At 45.4% G+C, this 20,468-nt stretch overlaps 1 protein-coding gene across 1 annotated transcript; it reads right to left on the bottom strand.

The window, feature by feature from the left end:
• Positions 1–16,364: 16,364 nt before the first annotated feature.
• On the bottom strand, positions 16,365–19,179 carry BHLHE41 (basic helix-loop-helix family member e41). Its single transcript, XM_016197469.2, has 5 exons — positions 18,963–19,179; positions 18,757–18,820; positions 18,318–18,425; positions 17,894–18,005; positions 16,365–17,446 (listed from the first exon to the last, which is right to left on the bottom strand). Exons 1-5 carry the CDS (start codon positions 19,022–19,024, stop codon positions 16,365–16,367), a joined length of 1,428 nt encoding a protein of 475 aa, XP_016052955.2. The 5' UTR covers positions 19,025–19,179.
• Between the last annotated feature and the right edge of the window lie 1,289 nt (positions 19,180–20,468).

The following is a 20,468-nucleotide window of genomic DNA, read 5'->3' as shown; positions in this document are numbered from 1 at the left end:
CTCACCTCAGATTCCATGCTCCTGACTTCTCTGCTGGAGCACTTCCTAGGAACCGACTACAACCAATGTCTGTTCAGTGTTTTAACATTCACGAAGCTCCAAATACTCGTGAACCCTATTTCATCATCATCTCCACTATCTAGATAAGGAAGCAGACAGAAGATATAGATGTGGTTTTTCCAAGTTTATGCAATTAGGTAGTAGGGCCAGGATTTGCACCCCAGGCATTTTGAACTGAAGCAGAACTTAGAGTAGGAATGCTCAAACATATGGAGTAAGCTACACTGAGTGCCCAGTTTAAGAGGACAGAGTTCTGGGGTGATTACCTTAACCTATTTTTGTCTTTGTTTTGCCTGCCCAGGCAATGCTTTTATGTGAATAGATTTATCTGATGATAACCTGCATCACAATTACTGCATTTGTCCATTCTAGACATATTACCTGTCTCTAGATGATATGTAGGATTTGTATAATCTGGAAATGTCTGCTGAAGATGAGTATTGAAGAAAGCGCTTTTGGATTTAAGCAATATCCTTGAAGTAACATGTCAAGAATACTCAGTTCTACAAGGTACCTCCCCTCCCCCAGGGTTAATAAGCAAATGCTGTCTGTCCGTGATGCCAAGACCCAGAGGGGGATCGCAAGATGAGAACCTTCCATCTTCCCAGAGGACAAACATCTCTAAATTTGGGGGGAAATGCCATTTTCAGACTTACTCCACTACTTTTATTTATTACCTGTTGCTTATTATGGATTTCAGAAGGTCTGGTGAAGGAAGGGTAGCTGGATTGGTAGAAGTTCAGTGTGAGAAAGGAAATAACCTATTTAGATCTCTGTCAAAGTTCACTCCACTGAGCTGCTCTTGAGACACTGTGTTGACTGGTCTCACAACACTGGCAGCCTTTCCCAAGGAAGTTCTGCGAGCTTGGGAGTGTCTGCAACCACACAGAGGCCTCAGCAACAGGAGGAAGGAGAGTAACTGGGATCAGTAACCTCACACCTATTGTACCTCATTTTTCACCTTACAGGGCACTGTATTATACAAATGTCATAAATTTCTCTGGCCTACAAAATTAGAATACAATTGATAAATAAACATATATCATCCTCATTTCTCTAGAGATAGATGCTACCGGAACTAGGTAGACATAAAATGAAAGGTCTAACTAACATTTACCCAATTTGAAAAGGTATGTAAGAAAAGGTGTATTTAAGGATACCCATTTAGTTCTTAATTTGGGTTGTAAATTTTGAGTAAGAAAATCTGTTTATCATGTAACAGAAGTGGGCATGTGATAACCATGTGGCATCTCACTGGTGATGTTAACCTTGATCACTTAGTTAAAGGTGGTGTTTGCCAGGTTTCTTCACTGTAAAGTTACTATTTTTTTTCCATACTCTTTTTGTTTGTTTGTTCTTTCCTTTTCATTGAATTTATTGGGGTGACACTGGTTAACAAAATTATACAGGTTTCAGGTGCACAATTCCACAACACATCATCTCTACGCTGTATCGTGTGTGCACCACCCCAAGTCAAATCTCCTTCCATCACCAGTATCCCCCCACGCCCTCCTCCACCTACTCCCCTTCACCACCACCCCACCACCCACAGTCACCACACTGTTGTCTGTGGCCATGAGTTTTTTCTTTTTTGCTCAATTCCTCCACCATTCCATACCCTAACTTTGGACGTGAATCACTAAGTCCAGCTCACATTCAAGAGGGTGTTTCCTTTACTATTTATTTTGAAAATGTTTTAAACTTCTAGAAGAGTTAACAAAAATAATGCAGTAGTGCGATGAATTCCCATTTACACTTCATCTAGATTTGCCACTGATAGCATTTTTCACACATTCTTTACCACACTCTCTTGCTCCCTCTTCACATCTACATATTATTGCCATTTGGACTGTTTGACTGAACCATTTGAGGGAGAGTTGTAGACAACCTAACTCTTTATCCCAAATACTTCAGCATATATCTCCTAAGAAAAGTTCTCTCATAATCACAACATAATGATTAATTTCAATAATTTAGCAATATCATACTATTATCAAATATATAGTTTTTTTACCAGATCGATTGACAGATAGATAACAAGAGATAACAAAAGTACCATTTCCACTTTTGTCTATGATGGAGTATCTGGCAGTAGCCCTCTCGCTTTAACTATAAAACTAGACAAAATGTCTGAGGCGAGTGTTTTCAGACATTGGGAAATAAGCAACATAAGGCAGAGGAGGCAACGAAAGCCGGCCATCAATCCCTGACGGCAGGGAAACATAAGCGGCGAGCCCCGTGACGTCCCTGGCCCCGGGCCTGGGCCTGGGGAAACGTCCTGACTGCAGCGCGGCCTGGAATCCAGGCAGGGAGGGCGGTGCTCGGAGCTCAGGGAGACGAGCTCCCGGGGTGAGGCCGCTGAAGTGCTGGAATCTGCAAGGCAGGCCCCGGAGAGGCAGGAGCTGTGCACTCATATAAATATCATCATGAGTTCACTGTGGTACCTTTCATTCTGATCCAGTATCACGAGGCTTTCCCTACTCTTCTCCTGTTCCAGATTTCCGGCTCCCTTTTAGAAACTCGGTCTGAGAGCAGAATGACAAGGCAAGTCATCATTTTCATTGTCAAGTCTCCCACCTGAGGAGAAGCCTGCCAGTGGTGAGGTGGGCAAAAGGAGGCAGTTGCAGCAACAATCACTGTGTGAAACCCTGAGAACTAATGATGTAAAAACACAGAAAATAATGGGTTTTGTGAGAGAGTGCACCAAACATTAATACAAATATAGAGGTCAGACAATAGCAAAGTTGCCTTCTAGAGCACCATCATTATGTTCTGTAACCAAAATTCCAAGTTAATTAGTTGTAGTTTATTTTTAAATTAATTCAAAAATTACCTTTCACCATAGCTTTTCCATCTTCAGCTCTTTATTTTGATTCATTTCTTTGTTGTCAGGTGTGCATCTGTCAGTAACTTTTTCAGAAAGGTTTCATGGATTTTGTTTCCCTTGATTCACTGATTCTGGACCTTGGCTGCATATTGTAATGACCTTTGCAGCTTACAGTTATTTAGAAGCTCCCAAGGTCATTACAATGCATTCTGGACCAATTCAATCAAGTTCTCTAGGGGCATAATCCATGCAATAGTATTAAAGTTTTAAAATTCCTCAAGTGATTCTAATGTGCAGACAAATATCTCTAATCTCAAAGAAATTACATCAATAGGCTTTCTTAGAAAAAAAAAAAAAACAACAAAAAGAAAGTTGCAAGCAAGGTTCAAAGAAGCAGCCTGAGTTGAGAACAACTGCTTTAGTTATTTCAGATTTGAGAATGTTAATTCGTTGTCTCTATACTAGAGACTCCTTGGGTGGGTTTTTTAAAACTGCATCACATTTTCATTCCCTCAGAACTTGAATGATCATGGGAATCCCCTGAAAGTCTGGTCCAATGGAGATTCTGATTCATAGAGTATAGAATGGCAACTGAGATTCTGGCTTCTAGTGAGCTCCCAAGTGATGCCAGTGCTGCTGGCTCATAGGCCACACTCCTGAGTATAAGCCTTACTCCTCTGCCTTCCGAAGTGAAAATTGCCATGGAGGAATCTGGAGCTACCTGATATTGACCTCGTTTTCCCTTTTGGGTGGCTTCATTCTTCTTCCTGGGTGTCCATATGATTCTCTTACCTTTGAAATTCAGATTTAGTAAGGTTACATGTATTAACAACGTATAGAATGAAGAGTCCCGCATTGATATTGCTTTAATTTTTTTTTTTTTTTTTTGGTTCCAGTGCCTGTGAGACCCAAATCCACAACAGTTCCAGCTCTTCTTGTGGACCTTCTGTAAGACTGGCAGGATCCCTGTCCCCACAGTGGCTAAGATTTGTTTCCTCTTTTGCACATTCATTCTTACAATAAAATGGCCATCACTTTGGCTAATTGGAATGAGTTTGTTCCTTGCAACCAAAAAAAATTAATTAAAATAATTAGAAACTATAGATTTTTAAAATATGAGAATAGGACTAAAGATAAATATAATTAGATTATTTATATAGATTAAAAATACTATCAAAATATAAAAATGTTAAAAGTTTAAAAGTTAGAGGAAAAAGAAGAGAAAAATTTCTTGAAACATACAAGGAGTAAGAGGGCTTGGTATTTATCAGTCTTTTTCCAAGAGACTATCTGCTGAAGGAGTAGTGGTGTCTTCGGGCAGAACCTGAGGGGACAGAGAGCAATGTGACACCTTGGTCATAGAGGCTTCCCTCTTGCTCCCCTCAGCAGGTGCCAAAGGCCAGCCTCACCAGCAGTAATCAGAAACCACAGATAGGAGGTATTAATACAGCAAACTCACAGCTGGATGGCACCAACCTGACCCAGGAGAAACCTCCCAGCCTGCCAGCTACATTCCCTCCTGGATTATCTCCTCCAAATTTAGCCCATGCTTGAAGTCAGGGGAAACTACTCTCTGTAGATCAATAACCTGCGAAGCATCAGGTGTCAACTCTTGTTTTATGTCTCTGGAAAAACTGTTAGGAACTGTGGTACAGCCCTCAGATAAAAAAAAAAAAAAAAGGCATTTATTCAATAAATGTTTATTGTGCGGTATATACCCCAGGAATACAATGATGAATGAGTGACAGAGCTCCCTCAACAGAGATTTAGACTCACCACATGGAAAAGATAGTGGAATTTTAATGGATAGTTTTAATATGTTATCAATGGTACAGATAGAAGAGTTGGCTCTGAACAGGAGGGGGACCTTTAATCTCTGCAGCTCTAGGAAGGGACATGAAGGTGCCGGAGGAGGTGGGTAGGAAGAGTTGAGAGTCAGGGAGATCCAGTGGGCTGCATTCTTTTGATGAAGCAGGGGTTTTCCTGAGAGTAAGGAGTCTGGAGATAAGCAGCAGTCTTGAGGTAAGTGGGAGAAAAAGGTCTGGAAGAGTCATAAAGGAAACCTGAGAAGGAGCTAAGAACAAGAGTCTGACACACAACTGAGAGGGCCAAGCAGAGGCTGGAGGTGGTGCCAATCAGAGGAGCAGAAGCAGTTGGGTGCCCAGGTGTGAGAGACACAATTAATTACAAGACAATGTGAGGAGTCCTAGTGTGACAGGATCATTTATTGAGACATTAATCTGTGTCTGTTCTCATTGCATTTTTCCCTCCACCCATTCTCAAGAAGGACTTCTGGGCTACTTGCATCAGGGAAGTTTTCGGTTAAGTGCTCAAAGGAAACCTCCTACCCAGCCTTTCTTTTCTGCTTTAAAGCAGAAGTTCCAATGTGGCCTTCTCCAGGCTTATGATTTTACAGATATGCTCCATCTGTAATGCAGAGTATTTTGAAGTCTTAAAATAATAGTTGCCAACATTTTGAAAGTAGGTTTCCCATTAGAATCTAGATTTTGTGCCTCTCCTGAAAGAATCAGATGACCTGGCAATACGGGGCTACATTTTCACCTGGCTACATACAATTAGTCGGAGCTGAGTAATGTCTGACCCTTTTAAGGGGGCACAGCCTCCAGTTCACTGCGGTCCTTACCATTCTTTATGGTCTTACAGTTAGTCAAAATCACTCATTTAGGTTGTCTGGTCCCTGTAACCTCTAAAGTTGGAGGTTGTTAGGAGGAAAAGAAGAGAGAGAAGCATTAAGGCAGTGGGTCACAGGTCTGCAGTTCCTTGGGTGTGGCAAAGGCCCACAGGGGAATGGGGACCCGATGTCCCTAAGGCTTGGATCTCCCAGCCTCAGCAAAGACTTGTACCCAGAAAGCAGGAGAGGAGGCAGGATACCAAGCAGCAGGCTTGGACACTGACAATGACCGCGGACCGTCTAAGAATGAAGGGGTCCTTCCCCTGCTATGCTGGCATCCCAGGTCCCTGTGAAATCCTAAAGGGGGTGGGAGTGGGAGAGTCTACAGTGAACAAAATTATTTTCCACCAGTCCTTGTGGAGGCAGCTTGAAATGAGAATTAATGAGAAGAAATAAGAACACACATCACTTCTTGTACATGAACATTTGCAGAATAAGACTTTAAACACCCAAGTGGAGATTTACAGAAAGGGCTAACAGAACACAAAGCAAAGAAGTGGGTGAAGTTAAGTTTTGACTAAGATAGCTTCAGAGATTTTCACAGAGGAGATGTAATTTGAGCTGAGTTTTGTAGCATGAGTAGGAGGCCTCCAAACGGAGGTTTTCCCACCTGAAGACAAACATTTGAGAGTGCAAAGCATATTCAGGAATTTGTGGTAGTTTTGTGCAATTCTGGCTGGAGGACGTAGGAGAAGGGAGAGTGTAGAAGGGTGAAACTAGAAGGGAAGGTTTAAGCCTTAATGAAGAGTCTATTTTTTAGTAGACTACTGGTGTATAGAAAGTTAATTGTGCCGGCGGTGTGGCCAGTGCTCGGGGAGACAAAGACTGAACAAAGGCCACTGAGAAGGATCTTACAGTAATTCAGGTGAGAGATGCTGCAGCTTGTAACTGGGACAATGGCTGTGGGAATGGAGAGGAGGGTTTGGATTTCAACACTCATGGATTGAGTGCTGTGTACCAGGCATTGTGCTACATGCTTAGGACACACTGACAGATACTGGTTCTTGCCTTGAAGAAAATCATTGACTTAGGGACAAAGTTTACCACACCTGGCAGAGCCAACAAAGAGTTGAAGCATCTGGTATCATCAAGCCTTATTTACATGTGTTGTGAATTCCATTATGGGTCCCATTCAGAGGGTTCCACTCAGTTCTAAGGTTCAGGGGCCATCTGGGTGCTGAGTGTCAACCTGTTCTGAAACTCGCTTCTCCTACGAGGCTACTTCAGCTTATTCTTTCTGATTCAGGGGATGAGGAATGATCAGAATCTTTAATTTTAAATTTCAAAAGAGGTACTTCAGGTAAGTGAACAATTTTTTAAATGTAAGTTGTAATCATTTGGACTCTTAGCAGAACTCTATTAATGCTTAAATACCATATTTATAATTTTATTGTTACAATAAAATTCAGTTTCCATATCACTCTAAGTCTTTTCCCATTTGCAGGTATGGGATGTTAACTGCCTTAGACTCCTCACCACTGTTGACATCTCTATGTCACATAGCGCCTTGAATATATAGCTGGTGCTTGTTGAGGAAATAGATTCATAATATGGAAGGGGATGCTTTGAGAGGTTGTGTCCTGTTGCCTTTGGTGAGACAAGCTCAAGTGCTTGCCGGAGATACTCATTTATTCACCCAGAAAATATTTATTGAGAATTGATACATGTTTATAAAAGGCAAATAAATAAATATTTATTTATTGCCAGGTACCATTCTTAGCATTGGACAAATAGCAATGAACAAAACAAAGTCTCTGTTCATTGCTAGTGAGAGGGACAAGCAATAAACAATTTATATGTGTGTATGTTCATATGTATCAACATACACACACTATGTCAGTGGTGATACCTGCTATGAAGAAAAACAAAACCAAGTAAAAATAAAGACTGATGCTGTGGGGTGGTATTTTATATTTTGCCTATGGGCTGCTCAGGGAGGGCCTTTTTGAAGAAGTGGCATTTGAGCAGAGACCTAAAAAAGGGTAAGGGTTGGGGGTTGGAATCAGCTACCCAGACATCTGGGGGATGAGTGCTGCAGACAGATGGGTGAGCAAGTACAACTATTCTGGGAAAGGATCAAGACTCCTGTTAGGAGGCCAGCAGGGAGGCTAGCTGGCTCCAAAGGGTGAGGGAAGGGGACAGGGGAAAAGAGAAAGGGTGTGGCAACCGATAGGATTGGAGATTCTGTCCTTTCACCTGCCATTCTTCATACGCACCAAATGAAAAAGCAAAGAAACATTGCTGAGGGATAGGATCACTACTTGACATAAATAACAACTGGTTGGCAAATGCCTGGGAACTTGTGAGGCTTTATTACAAGTTTTAAGCACCATGATGGGTGATGAATTTGTCTGTTTGGGTCAGTGCTGTATCTCCAATGCCTGGCATATAGCAAGTGCATGGTATGTATTTCTTGAGTGAATATTTGAAGTCTATCTTTACTTTTTCCACTTTCAGAATATTAATAGCTAAGCTGTCTCATGGGAACAGCCCAAGGTTCGGGGGGTAAGAGAGGGTTATTCAAACTCAATCGTAGGACAGTATGCATACGTCTCATTAAAAGGCAAACAAGAAACTGAATTTGTCTTGTGTTTTGTGAATGTCTGTTAGCTTATAAGCAGTCTGTCTCCAGGGTGGCACTCACCGTGCCCTTTAGACTAGAGAGTTTACAACCACTCTATCTTAGCAAATACTGGCACCTGACCTGTCTAAATATTACTGGCAACACCAAGATCGCTTTCCATCACATGACCAAAACCGTATTTGCAGGGTGTTGTGGTGCTTCCCTACTTTTGTAACAGGGCTGGGTGTACCTAAAGGGCATCATGAACTCTAAATTCCATCTGTTCATTTTAGATGGCTTATAAACATGCACGTTTCCAGAAAGTGTTACAAAATCAAAAAACGTGGTCACTTCAAAAAGTTACTGTTAAGACTTTATCACTTTTCCTAAGAGAAGGGGTTTGTAAATATATTTTTTTTTAATCTAACTTAAAGAATCCATCTCTCAGCCCAACATTAATTTTCTTCATTTTATTGCAGGATCTACTAGTGCTATAAAATCGTTTGTTTTACTTTACACCTTGCAGGGAAAGTCCCAACTTATTGTATCACAAGTAAATAAATCCCCTAGTGCATAATGAGTGGGAATTCAATTTGCCAAAGCGAGACCCATGAAAGATGCAGTGCCGGCGCCGGCCTGTAGTCGAAGCTCCTTCGCCCAGATCTCCGCTCCTGCAGTCTCGCCCCCGCCCCGCCCCGCCCCGCCCCGCCCCCGCCCGGGGTTTCTCCAGCCAGGCGCGGCCCAGGGACCTAGACAGACCGCGGTCTGGCCCGCATCCCGGCCGTCGGGTGTATCCCAGCCAGGCACCCCCGCCCGAGCTGTCACTGTCCCCGGCCTCGGCCGGCCCAGGCTGGAAGAAGTCCCCGTCCCGGGGCCCGCCCGAGACGGCCGTCGACCTTCCCGTAACCCGCGCCCGGGAGGGTGGCTGAGAAACTGCTGCGTCAGGCTGGTTCGAGGAGCCCCGCGTCCGCGCCAGCTTTAATTCGGGAGAGTGACTCTCCAGCGCCGGCTCGCCCGGACGCGGCGGGGCAGGGTGTGGCGCAGCTGCCGGTGGGCGCGTCCGCGGCCCGGGCCCAGCCCCCAGGCAGCCGGCCCGCTCCTCCCCGCCCGCGTCTGCGGGGCTGCGGCCGCGGGGGCCAGCGCGCACGCGCGTTCGGCCGGGAGCCTGCACCTCCTCGCCCCCGCCCCGCCCCCTCTCACGTGCGGCGCAGCGTGCGCCCCAGCATGTGCGGGCGCACGTGACGGCGCCGCGTCCGGCCCGGCGCTCTCACCCCGCGCGGCAGCACTTTGAACCCGGCGTGGGAGGGGGAAGGGGGGAGGGGGAGGAAGGAAGGAAGGAAGGCCGGGCGGGGAAGGGACGCGAGCGGGAGGCGGGCCTCCGGGAGAACGCCGTCCTGGGTGGATTTAGCGCTAGGCAACCTCCGAAGGCCGCGCTCTCCCCGATCCCGGAGCTCCTGCCGCCCTCACCGCCGATGGCAGGACTCCCCTCCGCTTTAGTTCCCCCACCTCGCGGGCTGCAAGTGCAATGTAAGGACCTCGGGTCGGTTTACCAGTTTTTAAATGAGCAGGTTTCCTACGCACTGTTCCGAAAAAGATCCTTTATGACACCCACTTGTGTCTGCAGAGCTCTGCAGGGGCCCGGGCGCGTGGTCCGGTTTCGTCGCCTGTCTGGTCCTGCGCGGCTCGCACAGCTCGCTCTGGCCACGCGGACCAGCCTGTGCACAGCGAGGCGCTGGAAACCACGCCGGCTGGAGGGGTCCTAGAAAGAGAAGATTAAAATGTCATGTTACAGAGGCTTCTCTGATTACTCTATATAACAGATCTTTAGGAATTGGAGCCAGGCTGAAGTTTCCCTGTTACAACTTTCGAAACACAGTGTGGAACCTGTAAAGTGGCAATGTAGAAGCAGAGTTTGTTGAAGAGTTTGTGACAGATACTCAGGACCTCCGTTGCGAAGCATTTGATAGTCTATGTATACACGTGTGCATACTCATGTAAAAGGCTTCAAATGGAAACCGTAGCTAAATGTACAACACCCTAAAAATATTCCGTATAAAAGCTGTAACAAATCACCTTATTTCCTCAATCCTAAAGGTGCCCTCTGTCCAGCTTCATAACTTGCTTTGATCCCTTCTTTCATGGAGAACCTTTAGGGTTCAACCAGAACATAGGTGGGGAGGGCTAGAGGCAGAGGTGATCAGCTCATCAGACAGATCACGTGGGGACTTCCAAACCAGGCAAGGCACATTTCTGATGTCTCCAAAGTGAGTAGACAGTAAAAATGTGTGGTTCTTTGTAGGGGACCTTGGAAATTGTTTCTCCAGAGTTTCTCTGTCGTAATTATTGCATGCTCTATGCCATAATTTAGAAAGGCTATTGCCTTGATAATCTTTCCTTCTCCACTGACAAAGTATACTTTGCCTCTTAGGAACTCGCATGGAGTAGCTGAACTCATTCCATGAAAAAACCTCAGCCTGACCCCTCCTCATTACTATTACTATGGGGTAATAGTATAAAGAGCACTGGGCTTGAAACCAAAAACCGGGTTCCAATCCTGGATCTGCTATTTACTGAGCTTTGTGACCTTGGGTTAAGTTGCTTGACTCAGCTTCTTCCAAGAAGTTTTGAAAAACAGGCCTTAGGATTCCTTCTTTCTCTAGATCTAGGTTTCTCTTCCCCTCCTCCTCCCCCCCCTTCCTCCCTTCCTTTCCTTTGGGTACTAAATCAAGAACATGGATCATCATGTTATTCTCCTTATTAGAAGGGAAAGAAGTCACCCTTAGTTTCTTTGTAAGACAGATAGATGGATGAGGTGAGACAGAGCAGCTTTTGAGATACTGGGTTTTGTTTTTCTCCCCTACTGCATTAGATGTTATCGTACCATAAATGCTATATCCTTTGCAGTAGAAATTACCATGACCCCTTAGTCCCAGTTTCTGGTTCAGATCCTCAGGAGAAGATGATGGTGAGAGCCAGTATGACAGTCACGTTCTAAAGACTGAGAAGTTAGGAAATCCTTGCTCAGACCTCAAGTCAAATATAATCAACTAAACTTTCCTGGTTCTTAGCACAGGACCAGAGTATGCCAGAGCCTTCCCCTTGGACTCACTCACCTGTTAATTCTGTAAAACCCAGTTACTTCTCAAGGCCGCCTCTGCCCCATCCAGATGAAGTTAGCAACCCTCACTCCCAAGTACTATATTCAGATCACCCTTGCTTAAGTATTTACCATGTTTCATTATAATCCATTTTAGTGTGGGTCTGTTACCCTCACTAGACTTTGAGATCCTCTGAGATGATTAATTTTTGATTCTTCAACACTGATCACAACAAAACACTTGTAGTAGGAGCAAAATAAATATCTGTATCCCCACACCCGTTTGTTGAATTTACAGGCTCAAGGAGAAAAGGAGTGTGAAAGGGGGAGTCTGAAACCTCTCACCAGAGGCTTACCAGAGTGTGTCTAAATTCAGAGGCAGCATCTGGGCCTACACATCCTCCCTGCCAGTTCCCCAGAATGCTTTTGCTGGACCTGCCAGCCAAGATGTACAAAACCCAGGGGTGGCTATTACATACCAAGAGCAGAGTCCAGGGTCATCCATGAATCAAAGTGAGGAATCAGGTTTCACTAATGACCCTGGATCCCCTGTTCCTATAAACCTAAAAGAAGTGTTCATCAAATCAAATAATTTGTTTCTGGAATAGAAATCTTTTTTTTTTTTTTGTAGTTAGTTGTGGAATAAAACCATGAGCAAGCTGCTTTTTAATGTAATAAAATGATCAGAAATATATGAAATATTTGAAGGCTTTTGCATAGTGTGTTGATATGGAATATTGCTAAGAATGTGAGTTAAACGAACAAAAAGGTTGGGAGGAGAAGCGTCACTGACTCTACAAGTTCACACAATTTAGAGAAGTGCCTAACAGGTACTCTGTTAGAGCCTATTTATATTAATTTTAGACACATTTTAAATGGGTGTGGTTTTGGTTTAATGGTTTCTCATGCCACAGTAAGTCAGAGGTAAGTGGCAAATTAGATAAGAGCTGGAGGCAGGCTCTCTGACACATCAAGAAGTGACAGCTGGCAGCCTGGCCATGAGTAGAAACTGAAAAACCTATAAAAAGCAGAGAGAAGAACTCAGAATTAAATGCAGGTGCCAATGCTCCCAGACGACATGCACAGTACAAAAGTGATGTTTATAATGATGACCCTGAATTATTGAGAAAGGTTAACTATAGATAGGGTATTTTTTTCTAAGATGTGCAAGATATCTTAGAGGGCATGTGTAGCTTATTTCAGTAGGCTTTCCACTAAAATAAGTAGGGAAAAAAAGGTAAACAATGTTTGCACTTAAGCATAGAAAATTGTATTCTGAACCAGTGTTTCATGGGGCATGTATTATTTTCTGAGGCCAGATAAATTAGGCATCACCAAAGTGAGAATTTTTAAATGTCAACTTTTAAAAAGTTATAGTTTTATATTTGTTTGGCGTTTTCAATGTGGAATCACTGAACAAGTGCAAGAAATCTAATTTTAAGACAAATGTCCAACTCCTTTCTAGGAGCACATTTTTATAGTACATGCTGCACATGTTTTTTAGTATAAATCCCATCTTAATCACAGAAAGTATGTGATAATTTTCCATGTCAATTCCCTCTTAAATTCTATGAAAAGCTGGAACCTTCATTGGACTTTAGTATATCCATTTTGAACTTACCAGATTTTTTGTTTAATGAAACACATCAGATTGCTATGTGAAGTAAAATACTAGTATCACAATAGTATAGCCACCTTTGGGCATTTATAATGGTCTTAATTCATTCATGAGGGCTCTGTTCATTTCTGTCTAAAGTAAAAGGCCTTAGTCTGTTTGCCCACCCATGTCTTCCTAGAACCTCAATTGCCAGTCACCTCCCGAGAGGTTCAGAATTGACCTGTGACATAAACAGAAACAAGCTGAGGCTTATGTTACATACATTTGAACAAATCTGAGGTCATGGGCAATAATCAAAATTATGGCCTGTATTGCCAGCAACAGAGAACTAAATGAAAAGTAGTTTTCACAATGATAGGAATTAAAACTCCAGTTATACTTTAAATAGCTATTAAATTGTAGTTTCTAGTGGTCTAAAAATATGCTTACCTCTCCTGGGGGAAAAGGCCATTTATTAATTCAACATAAAGCTTGCTGAGAAATATATATATGTAAAATTGATTGGTATAATACTATATGTAAAAAGCATTATTGACTCAAGATTCATATTTGTCTTAAATTGAAAAATCACATAAACTATAAAGAATTTTGACTAAAATTTCACCACAGCAGGTATAGAACCCTCCTTGGCAAATTATGATGACTCCAGTCTTTTAATCTACTAAAAGAAATCAATGACCAAAATAATATTTTCTAGGTACAATATAATTTTGCAATTGTCCTAACTTTATCTTATTAAATATAAGTATATATACATTTGGACTGAATTAACCTATAAAATCTGGTCCAACCCTGAGGTTTTTTTATTATACCAAAATTATACACACGCTACGACATTTTATTATCCTTGACTTCTTCCTTTTTTAAAAAATTTACCTTTATTGTTTAAAGTGTTACCCTTGATTTCTAATATTAATTTTTATTTCCTTTGTTCCTGTAGTTTATTCATGACATTTCATGAATACTGCCCAAATTCAGTTTACTTGGTTCAAGATGCACGAGCAGTGGGTAGTAGTTCACTGACTGGGGGATACAATACATCTGGCCTCTAATGCTGGCTCCAGGTAGGTGTGACCTTGGGGAGATACTTGATATTGCTGGCTTCATTTCCCTTGTATTATAAAATGCAGGAGGGGGCTGGACAAACCAATCTCTGAGGTTCCTTCTGGCTCCACTTTCTATGACTTGCAGTTCTGTTGCCATAAAGTCAGCAGAGGGAGCACTTTTTCTACATCTCATAAATTTTGACTATTATTTCAAGACCTTTCAAAAATAAGGGGTTTGTAAAGAACATTATTGAAACTAAAAATTGACAATCCTTCACACAGTTTGTTATCAAATCACTATAACCATGTGATTATAAGTTTGAGAAAAATCTAGAAATTATTTCTGTTCTTTTGAATTTCATGATGACAACCCACAAGAGAATTCTTTTATAAAGGTTAAGGAGCTCAAATATACTGAGAAATGTAGCACCCCTAAGTGGTAGCATATTTATACCGGACCCAGTGAAAAAGAAACACACTAGGTCTTACAGCAGAGGCTATCTGGTGCCAAAGATGAAAAGTGAAAAATTCATCAATCATAAAACATCAGCAAGTTGGGTCTAACATAAACAAACCACACAAGTGATTGGTAGTTGTTTCTTTTGCACTTTTCATTAAGATACATTGGGAACAAGCAGGTAAACACAGCCAGTGCCTGTAGGCTTGCAAGAGATTGGAAACGTGTAATATCATGCCAATGACAAAGTTGTATATTTGAGAACTTGGATGACTTTCATCCCTATATTCATAGACATCTTAAAATTAATCAAGCATCTATTATGTCTTTTTAATTATTAGACAATCTCATATTGCATATTAAACTTTTTATTCCTTGGTAAGAATTTTAAGATCACAAAATAGTGTGGCAATATTTACGTAATAGAATTTATGGAGTGCTGAAAATACTAGAATATAAAGATAACTTCTAGTTTATCTTCACATACTAAACTTTTCTAAACCAGCTGGTTTCTTGCAGACAGTATTTATTTTTTAAAATAATTTAAGACAGCATAAGCTTGTACCAAGCATAAGCATTGTAACAAAAGTGCAACTTTTCAGCAAATCCTCCCCAAAAGGTATTTTAACTCAAAATATCATTAGCACATATTTTCTCCCTACAAAAATAGCATGTCAGACATCATTAATTGAATGTATTAACAACTATGTACATAAGAGCCACCTTGTAGGCTAAGAGTTTAACGTTGTTTAAACACAGCGTTTGAGGCAAACAGTAGCAACAGCAGCAGCAAATGCACCAAACTCACTAAAAGACCCAGATATTTTCTTCACTCATAGTCAGACTGTTGTGTCTCACCCCTTACATAACATTCAAGTGAGATTTCTCACAGTGCTACCTTGGCAACAAACTAAAAATATCTAGACAAGGTCTTGGTTTAAGCCTTATTAAAAAAGCTTTCTTTGTGATTATCTGGTATCTGGTTTGGTCTCCAGAAAATACATAGACTTGGAGATAGGAAGGCCTCACAGGGCTTTATTCCAATCTTTACAGCATTTCCAATAAAAACTGACTAGTTTAACGCTTTCCTCCACTTCCGTAATATAACAGGATATAGGACAAAGCAGTTTGGACTTTTCTGTTTCTGTGTTTTTAAGTTCAGTGCACATTTTTCCTTTTTTACAGCAAGATTATAAAAACTTAGAACAGGATGCATTAAATAATGGCAGGGTGGGGATAGATGCTCTTCTCTATATGTATGTATATATATCATTAAGATGAGTCAATTGATTAATGGTCAATTTCTTAAAAGTGCCAGCAAATGTACTAAGAATGATTCTGGCCTTCCTCACCCATCTACTTCCCTGACTTAAGTTCTGACAATGGCCCAACTCCGTGTCTCTTTAAACAAGTGCAAGTTCCTAAGGGATACCATTCAAACCACTTCAGAATAGGTTGCGACGTGAGCAACTGCATCCTCTTTGAAAAAATATCTTTTAAAAAGCTAAACATTGCAAAATACTGAAGAGCATTCTGTTTGCGGAAAGCCTCCTGAAGCAGGCAGGACAGCTTTGAGTCACTGACAGACAACTCTGTGGTTCAATGTCAACTCCTTGGCCACCTTCCCCCCAGGCTGGTTCAATTGGCTCACCACAGAGCAGACCCTTCTTACTTCCTAGAATCAGGTTCTATATTTTAAAAGATAATGGAACACGCCTAAAAGGAAGGCAAAACTTATTTGGGGGAGTTCTTTAGGAAAAAGAAAAAGAAAAAAAGAATCAGGATCTAGGCAGAGGTTCTTTTACAGCTGGTGGGGAAGAAAGAGATGTTAGTGTGTGGAGGGTGGGGTGGTGCAAGATGAGCAAAACGGGAACTCCAAATGTACACAAAACACCTGTTTGTTTTAAAGCCTGGCGTGCATCTATCACGCTTCTCCCCTTGAGGGTGTTTTAACTTATATTATTCCGCGTGAACCTTCGTCCTTTCTAGGAAAGGAGCGCAGATTCAGGGGGATTTCTTTCCTGGCTGCGAGGGATCTTCCTGAGCAGAGCTCTCCGGGTTCCCGTGCTCTCGGGGGCCCGGGAAGGGCAGGTGGGTGCGGCCGTGCGGGTGCGGGGGGTGCAACGCCCCAGGGGGCGCCACCTCGTGTGGCAGGAGGGTCGCGGCGGCGGCGCCTGCCTTCTCCGGAGGGGGCGACAACACCGAGGACAGGCAGGGAAAGGCGGCGGCGGCAGCGGCGGCGGCAGCGGCGGCGGCGGCGGCGGCAGGGCCATGGATGCCGGGGTACAGCAGTGGGAACGGGGCGGCGGCCGCCGCCGGATACAGGTACTTCTCCAGGCCGCTCTTGTCCAGGAAGGGCTGCATGTAGGCGGCGGCCGCCGAGGGCGAGAGAAAGTAGAACGGCAGGCAGAAGGGGGCCGCGGCGGCCGCGGGCTGCGCGAAGGGCGCGCCCCCGCCTCCGCCGAACGCCACCAGCGAGCTGAGCAGGGCGGCGTCGGGTCTCAGTAACGCGGCCGCGGCCGCGGGGTCGGGCCCCAGGAGCGCGGCCGCGGCGGCCGCCGCGCCGCCCGCCGAATCCAGCCGCAGCCTCTTGGGCGCCGGCGAGTCCTCCCCGGGGGGCTCCTGCTTGATGGTGACGCGGCTCGCCCCCGGGCCTTTGCCCTTCTCGCGGTCCGGCCGAGCCTCGGCCTCGCCGCCGTAGCCGCTGTCGGTGTCCGTGTCGTTCTCGGCCGCGAGCTCGGCGCTAGGCTGAGTCCGCTGGATGACCGGCACGCAGTGGGCAAGGGGCTCCAGCTTCTGCGCCGCGCGCTCCAGGCAGGGGGCGGCCTTGGCCCCGGCGGGGGCGGCGGCCGAGGACGCACCGGTGCCTTTGCTCAGAGGGACCTGTTGAGTCAACAGCTGGGGGGTGGGCAAGAACTGGGTGGCCACGGCGTGCAAGTGGTTGATCAGCTGGACACACCGCGGCTCCCTGGGCGTCCAGCTCTCAAACCGGGAGAGGTATTGCAAGACTTCTTTGGCGCATGTTTGAAATCCCGAGTGGAACGCATCCAAGTCGGACTGAATGGGCGATTTCAGAGATCGCTCCCCTAGGACGAGGAGGGGGTGGGGTGGGGGACGGAGGAATGGAGGCAAGAAGAAAAAACACCGACTTTTAAACATCTGCTTGTCACGTGGGCCCTGCACTGACTAAAGTGATCTCGGCTTTTCCTCTGTATTCCAGTGATACAATCACCGGGGGGGGGGGGGGGGGGGGAAACAGGGGGGCGCTCTACTCCCAACTGAAAACCAAAGTGGAGAGGGTGCAACCGCCACTTAAAAAAAAAATCTGATTCCTCTGAGTTCTGCTGAAAGCCTCTAGGATGCTTCAGGAAATGGGCACTTTCCAATGAAGGGAAAGTCTAAGCAATTTCACAAATGAGAGTGAGTCCGTGGGCCCACGGAAGGAGGTGGGGGTGGGGAAGGAGTCCTAACACTGCTCCGCTGTGGGCCGCCCGGCTTCATCAGGGTGGACTGGCCTCCCTGACCTGACTTACCATTCTGTAAAGCAATTATCTTCTGATGCTGCTGCTCGGTTAAGGCTGTTAAAGCTTTTAAGTGTTTCAAAGTTAATTCCAAGACTACCGCTTTCTCCAGATGCCCCAGAGTCTGCATTGGTGCAAAAGAGAATGGGGCACTTGGTTACTTAAAAACACACATTTGGCTTGATTGGCTGTCCATTCAGCACAGCACGTTACGCACACACTATTCCTATACTTCTTGAGCTTTCCACAAGACAGGTTATAAATGATTCTTTCCCTTTAGTTGTGAGCACCTACTCCTGAGTTTGTGGGAAACTCTACACTATAGCACAACTTGTAAGGCATCTGATATTTACATTCATTCTTATATCTCCGGGAGTAGTACCAGCCTATTAACAAGCCCTTGGAGAGCAGCAAAGAAGGAAAATGTGCATCTTACTGTCAACTTCAGATGTTCAGGCAGTAAATCTTTCAGCTGAGCAATGCATTCATTAATTCGGTCTCTTCTTTTCTTTTCTATTAATCTATGCGGTAATTTATAGGTATCCTTAATTTGTGAGAGTCATGGAAGAGAGAAAACAATAAGATAAACATTCATTTACTGGATATAACATAACACTATCCCCCACCACCCAAAACACAAGACTATATGATAAACTATGCGCAAGAAAACCTCTTTCCTCTGGGCTGTTCTGAAATGAAATTTAAATTCAGGTATGATGTTTAATCTCCCCCTGAGAGTATGCAGCAAACCACTTAAAAATCACAGTTGGGGAAGCTCAAGGGCTGGAATATATTTGCGGGCAGAGCTTCGCTGTGAAATCAATGGCCCTAATTATCCAGGCAGGTTACAGGGAACATCGGAAACTTACTCTTACCTTGCTATCGTCTCGCTTCATGCTCCTTTTGGGTTTACACATATACAAAGAGGAATAGTCCAGTCTGCAAAACAGAAATCAGCATCAGCCACCCATTCGGGAGGGGCTCTGCCCTCGTCCGCTCCATACCACTTTCTTGAAAAGAAAAAAAAAAAAAAATCAAACTGAAGCCCGGACAGATACTCGCAAGGGTGCGTGCACCTTACCCCATAAAATCTCTATGTTCCAGTAACTGTCTCTCTTGCAAATGTGGAATTCCTTCGTCCATGTTCAACCGCTGTCCGTTTTCCTCTGTTTCGATTTTTGGGGTCCTGTTCTATAATCTGTGGGACGGTAGCTCTGGGAGATCTTGGGGGGAATCTGTGCGTCTCCAGTCTCTCTCTCCCTCTTCAGTGCAGTGTTGAAAGTGTGAAGCAGTTGGCCCCCCTGCCACCGCGCTCGCTCTCTCGCACACAGACGCATACACACGCACCCACACTCGCGCCGGCCCCACAGCGCTGGTAGTTTGCTCTCACTCTGGGCAGTGTTTGGCCACAGGGCACGCGCGTCGCCGGCCAGACCAGCACCCAGCTCACGTGCGGAACGTACCATCCGCGGTCCAGCCCGGAGGGGGGCGGGGGAGGAGGGGCCGGGCCGGGAGGGGGCGTCTGGAGAAGCAGCGAGGGAAAGCGAGCGGCGGGAGGGGGCGGGGACACCTGATCAGGGCCACCGGAAAGGAAAAACAACTTCAGCCAAGCTATTCATCTTCCCAAAGGCGTTGCAGTCAGCTGGGGGAGGGAGAGGGGTGCCGGGGGTGCGGGGCTGCCAGGGCTTCCTCGGCTCGGAAATGTGACTCCCTCAGTCCATCCGTCATTACGGTGCAGGAACGTGAACGTGGCTCTTTTTGCTTTTCCACCGACTGTGCTGTTGGTTTGGACCAGAGAAAGGAAAGAGAAAGAGAATTTGCGGTGGGTAAACTTCAGTCCCGAAGGGAAATTTGGAGACTTGTTTGCACACCGTTCAGTGGCCTGGGGGGCCCCTTGGCCTTGGTTGGAGGTTGCCCCGAAAAGGGACAACTTGAAATCCTCTCCCAGAAAGGCTTAATATAAAGGAAAATGTCACTGGGTCAGAATGTCGCAATCCAAGTGTCTTTTGGCGACACAGTGTCCCTGGGCCACCCAAACTTCCCCCAGCAGCCGGAATTGCGGTGCCACTAATCACAGCAGCAGATGACGATGTTTGGGGACTCGGGTGCTCCCGGAGGAACGCGGCGGCGGCGGGGGGCGGGGGGAGAGGAGAGCGTGGCGCGAGAGGGGCTGCCTCGGAAAAGCAATGCAGCATTTTCGCTCGCCCGCCACGCTCGCCGCCCCTCGGCGCCCCGGGTGGCGCTGCGGGCTTCCTCTCCCCTCCCCCCTCGTGCGATAAGGGACGCCGGGAGTGTGCAGAGCCCACGTTTACTACCGCTGGCACCTCCAAGCCGCCCTCCTAATCCTGTCTCAAACGGGTACCAGCACAGGGCCAGCAACGTGATCCGACCTGCCGCTGCTGCCACATCACTGCGCGGGGAACACGGTGCGCGCGCGCGCGGGCGCGCTCGCCCCCCCGCAGCCCCGGCGACAGCCGAGGGGAAGCGCTGGCCAGCGGGAGTCGGGCTTACCTTCCCTCCAGAGCCATCCCGGGAACATGACTCACCGCTGGTGAGAGTTACCGGGAGGTGCCGGGAGATGCGCGCC

The sequence above is a fragment of the Miniopterus natalensis genome, chromosome 2 (assembly GCF_054644295.1).
Source record: "Miniopterus natalensis isolate mMinNat1 chromosome 2, mMinNat1.hap1, whole genome shotgun sequence".
NCBI lineage: Eukaryota > Metazoa > Chordata > Mammalia > Chiroptera > Miniopteridae > Miniopterus > Miniopterus natalensis.
The sequence above is the reverse complement of the archived record's forward strand: the minus strand, read 5'-3'. Positions and strand labels throughout refer to the sequence as shown.

Excerpts from the sequence above, each read along its gene's own strand:
- BHLHE41 (XM_016197469.2), bottom strand. The coding sequence starts at position 19,024 with ATGGACGAAGGAATTCCACATTTGCAAGAGAGACAGTTACTGGAACAT. Across the intron at positions 18,821-18,962 it reads GAACATAGAGATTTTATGGG|ACTGGACTATTCCTCTTTGT; the intron begins GTAAGGTGCACG and ends TCTGTTTTGCAG. Across the intron at positions 18,426-18,756 it reads TGAAGCGAGACGATAGCAAG|GATACCTATAAATTACCGCA; the intron begins GTAAGAGTAAGT and ends TCACAAATTAAG.